Genomic DNA, 4,919 nt, shown 5'->3' with positions numbered 1-4,919 from the left:
GACTATCTGCCTCTGGATAGAACACCACGACCCACTCTGCTCACTCTTGGGAAAACCTTAAAAATTCACCACTTTATTGTGTTAATAACCATCTCACATTGTTTCCTTTTTATTGTGTACTGTTCTGTAATTCTATGCAAATCGCCTCAAAATTATCTGTTGTGCAGGAGTGATATGTAAAACTGTTAAATATAAAAATGGATTAAAGGAGCACCGTTGCGCTATATCTAATGTAAATAAATCCTCATCCTCAGAACTACAAACCTTAACCTTACCCCAAACATAGAAAGGGTAGAAGGAACTGATGTTCTGCGACTAATGATCCACAATAGTACTCTGCACGTTCAAACGCCCTCAGTTACTGCCATTACATCAGTGCAAAAAGGTACTTATCAGTTTAATCATTAAATATCAGACTAACACCTTATTACTACATTACTAAGAACCTATACAAATAGATTTGAGAAAAACTTCAGTCACAAATTAAGTTGCTGCCAGAGAGGCTATTACCTAAAGACTATTATCTGCTAGAAACATTTCAACAGGTGTTACAGGGCTGGTTCCAGACATATTTTGCTCAATTCAAGTGTTAAGAAGATTACACACAAACATTATCTAAACAAGCCCGACTCTAAAATCAGGTTCACTCTTACAGTGGCATATAAGCAAGAGAAACCTAAATGTAGAGGTATTAAGTCTAGGAATACACCTTATAAAAACACGGACTGTGAGAACAAATTCATTGTTCAAACCCGCCTCAATCGAGGGAAATTAATCGAAGTTTGGAAAAAAAGTTACTTGTGCCAAAAAAGATACAGCCATAAATCTCATCTCACTGAATTTGAGAGAATGCACACTGGGGGAAACCACTCTCAGTGCAAAGTATGCCAAAAAAGTTTCAGGCGTAAATCTTATCTCACTGAGCATATGAGAATCCACACTGGGGAAAACCACTCTCCGTGCAAAGTATGCCAAAAAAGTTTCAGGCGTAAATCTTATCTCACTGAGCATATGAGAATCCACACTGGGGAAAAACCATATCAGTGCTCTGAATGCCAGAAAAGGTTTAGTATCAAACCGAGTCTATATCGACATGCATTAACCCACTCTGTGGAAAAGCCTTACCAGTGCGCTGATTGCCAAAAAAGTTTCAGCCGTAAATCTTATTTCACTGAACATATGAAAGTCCACTCTGGGGAAAAACCTTATCAGTGCTCTGAAGGCCAGGAAAGTTTTTGTAACAAAAGCGCACTCACGCGCCATAGAAGAAGAACCCACACTGGGGAAAAACCTTATCAGTGCACTGATTGCCAAAAATGTTTCATTTACAAAAACAGTCTCACTCAGCATAGAAGAGCCCACACTGGGGATAAACCTTTTCAGTGCTCTGAATGCCAGAAATGTTTCAGTTTCAAAAGCAGACTCACTGAACATACAAGAATCCACTCTGGGGAAAACCCTTATCAGTGTTCTGAATGTCCAAAACATTTCCACCGTAAATCCATTTTAACTGCACATCTGAGATTCCACACTGGGGAAAAACCTTATCAGTGCTCTGAATGCCAGAAATGTTTCAGTGAAAAAAGACATCTCACGCTCCATATACAAACCCACACTGGGGAAAAACCTTATCAGTGCTCTGAATGCCAGAAATGTTTCAGTGAAAAAAGACATCTCACGCTGCATATACAAACCCACACTGGGGAAAAACCTTATCAGTGCTCTGAATGCCAGAAATGTTTCAGTATAAAAAGTCATCTCACAGTGCATATAAAAACCCACACTGGGGAAAAACCTTATCAGTGCTCTGAATGCCAGAAATGTTTCAGTATAAAAAGTAGTCTCACTCGGCATACAAGAACCCACACTGGGGAAAAACCTTATCAGTGCTCTGAATGCCAAAAATGTTTCATTTACAAAAACAGTCTCACTCAGCATAGAAGAGCCCACACTGGGGAAAAACCTTATCAGTGCTCTGAATGCCAAAAATATTTCCGAGGCAAAAGAAGTCTTTCTCAACATATAATAACCCACACTAGGGAAAAACCTTATCAGTGCCCTGAATGCCTAAAAGATTTCAAACTGAAATCACTTCTAACTGCACATGTCAGATTCCACACTAGGGTAAAACGTTATCAGTGCTCTGAATGTGACAAATGTTTCAGTGTAAAAAGCAGTTTCATTCATCATATAAGAACCCACACTGGGGAAAAACCTTATCAGTGCTCTGAATGCCACAAATGTTTCAGTACAAAACACAGTCTCATTCATCATATAAGAACCCACACGGGGGAAAAACCTTATCAGTGCTCTGAATGCCAGATATGTTTCATTGAAAAAAGCCGTCTCACTCAGCATATAAGAACCCACACTGGGGAAAAACCTTATCAGTGCTCTGAATGCCAGAAATGTTTCAGAGAAAGAAAGACTCTCGCTCAGCATATAAGAACCCACACTGGGGAAAAACCTTATCAGTGCTCTGAATGCCACAAATGTTTCACTGGAAAAAACAGTCTCACTCATCATATAAGAATCCACACTGGGGAAAAACCTTATCAGTGCTCCGAATGTCAAAAATGTTTCAGCCGTAAATCCCATCTCACTGCACATGTGAGAATCCACACTGGGGGAAACACATCAGTGCTCTAAATGTCAGAAAAGATTCAGAGGTAGAGATGGTTACAAGCGCCATAAGAAAACACACCATCAAAATAATTCAGTGCTCCGATTGCCAGAAAAACATCAATTTTAAACTCAATCTCACTCTACATGAGCAGACGCACAAAGGGAAAAAACATCACCAATGCTGTGAATGCCAGAAATTCCTATTTGATAGGCACAGCCTCACTAACCATAAGCGACTCCATACGATGAAAAACCTCATGAGTGTTCTGAATGCCAGAAAAGCTGCAGAGAAAAACGCTATCTCACCATGAGAAACTCCACACTGGAGAAAATCCTTATGCCATAAAAGCTTGAATCTGAAAGACAGTGTTATGCTTCATGAGAGATCCCACTCTGGGGAAAAACCTTATGAGTGCTCGAAATGCAAGCAATGTTTTGGGTACAAATTACTTCTCACTTGACACAAGTGAACTCACACGGGGGAAAACTCCTTATGTGTGTTCTGAATGTCAGATAAGGTTTAGTCTTGAATACAATGTAATTTCACATGAGAGAATTCACACTGGACTAAATAAAGCCTTATACAGGAGGGGAAAGCCAGAAACGTTATACTCAGAAAAGAGATCTCAGTCTAGCCATGTAGTGTTTTGAGGGTAGGGGTCAGTGTGGAGGAGTATGTTTAGGGCAAGCAGAAAGGGCCAGTGTTTTGTGGGAACGGATGATGGCAGTGTTTTGGGGAAAGGGGCTATGGTTTTTAAGGTTAGTGCGGTGAGGTTGGTGGCAGTGCTGTGGGGTAGGGTGCCATGGAAAAGGGCTAGGCTATTCTAACTCCTTTTTGTTCTTGTGTAGAGTCTTGGAAGGTAGATTCTGATTTTTCTAAAGCTCTTGAGCTGTCTGATAACTACAATATACTCTTGCTGCTTCAAGGCTCCGGTCGGTCTGGGATTCAGTACACTTCTGGAAACTCAGAACCTTGTGGGCTGGATCCATATTTTTGAACTCCCACTTGAAAAGGGTGGAGGTAGCATGTGTGCCCATCTCACTTTCACAATTTGCATCATGCCTGTCCTAGCTATCCTAGACAATTATTGCAAGTGTAAATCAATCAATCAGTACATTTATAGTGTGCACTACTCACCCGTGAGGGTTTCAAGGCGCCGAGTGTGGGGGGGGTGCTGCTAACGCTCGAACAGCCAGGTCTTGAGGTGTCTCCTAAAGGTGAGAAAGTTGTGGGTCCGTCGGAGGTGGGTGGGGAGGGAGTTCCAGGTTTTGGCGGCGAGGTAGGAGAAAGATTTGCGGACTGTTGTTGTTCTTCAGGTGCGTGGTACGGTGGCGAGGGTGAGGCTGGCTGAGTGGAGTTGGCGAGTCGGGGCGTAGAACGAGAGGCGTTTGTTGAGCCCCCTTTCACAGGACTGGCCCAATGGAAACTCTTTGTTTTTTAGCACATTTCTGGGTTTTTGTTGTGCATTTTTCAAAGTATTTGATTTTGGGGATATTAAGTGTTTACAACAGGGATCTTCAACCTCTTTTCTGTAGTGAGTGGCACTTCTAATCAGTGAAAATCTTGAGCTACTTAAGGCTAAACATCTCGCGCATTGTTACCAGACAGTTTGTCAAGTACGGCCTTTTAGATTGAAGTCTAATGATCTGCCTGCCCCTTCCGCGCCATGGTACTCCTATGATCTCAAGAAATGTAGAAGAAAATGTAGGCCCCAATAACAATTTGGGACGAAGACTTACAGCCTATTCTTCAACACAATTAAATCACTTTCATCCTTTGATTATAAAAATGTAGCAACTCCCAGCCGAAAAGCTGTGATGAACTAACCGAATTCTTTTTTCCAAAGTAAAAAAAATATTCCTGAATTTTAAGATAACACCTGATAATTCTTAGGGACAGATACAGTGGAGTAACGTACGATGAATAAACTAACTTACCATTTCCAGGTAATGAGTACATTCACCCCACTCTCTGAAGAGAAAGTCTCTAATCTTATCAACACTATGAAATTTGGACCCTGCAGATTCTTGCCCTCCATTCAATTTCAGCGACCATTTCTACTCATCTCAGTTTTTAATGACAATGGTGCTCAAGTCCGGCTTTTTTCCAGAAGCTTGGAAAAAGGCTTTGATTTTGCCCCTTCTAAAGACTCTTTCCCTCGATCCCTCAGATGTAAAGAACTACAGATCCAAATTGGCCCTTCCTCTTCCTGATGAAATTTTAGAAAAGGCCATGAATCAGGAGATCACCATCTTTTTTGAAAATACGGACTGTCTGGATCCTGCTCAGCATG

General features: G+C 41.2%; 1 protein-coding gene across 1 annotated transcript; it reads left to right on the top strand.

Annotated features, from left to right (window-relative positions):
• Positions 1-849: 849 nt before the first annotated feature.
• On the top strand, positions 850-3,319 carry LOC147666188 (uncharacterized). Its single transcript, XM_086949233.1, has 2 exons — positions 850-1,221; positions 1,309-3,319. Exons 1-2 carry the CDS (start codon positions 850-852, stop codon positions 2,647-2,649), a joined length of 1,713 nt encoding a protein of 570 aa, XP_086805359.1. The 3' UTR covers positions 2,650-3,319.
• The last annotated feature ends 1,600 nt before the right edge of the window (positions 3,320-4,919 follow it).

The sequence above is a fragment of the Lissotriton vulgaris genome, unplaced genomic scaffold (assembly GCF_964263255.1).
Source record: "Lissotriton vulgaris unplaced genomic scaffold, aLisVul1.2 SCAFFOLD_865, whole genome shotgun sequence".
Taxonomy (NCBI): Eukaryota; Metazoa; Chordata; class Amphibia; order Caudata; family Salamandridae; genus Lissotriton; species Lissotriton vulgaris.
Note: the sequence above shows the minus strand (reverse complement) of the source record. Positions and strands in the feature narration are given on the sequence as shown.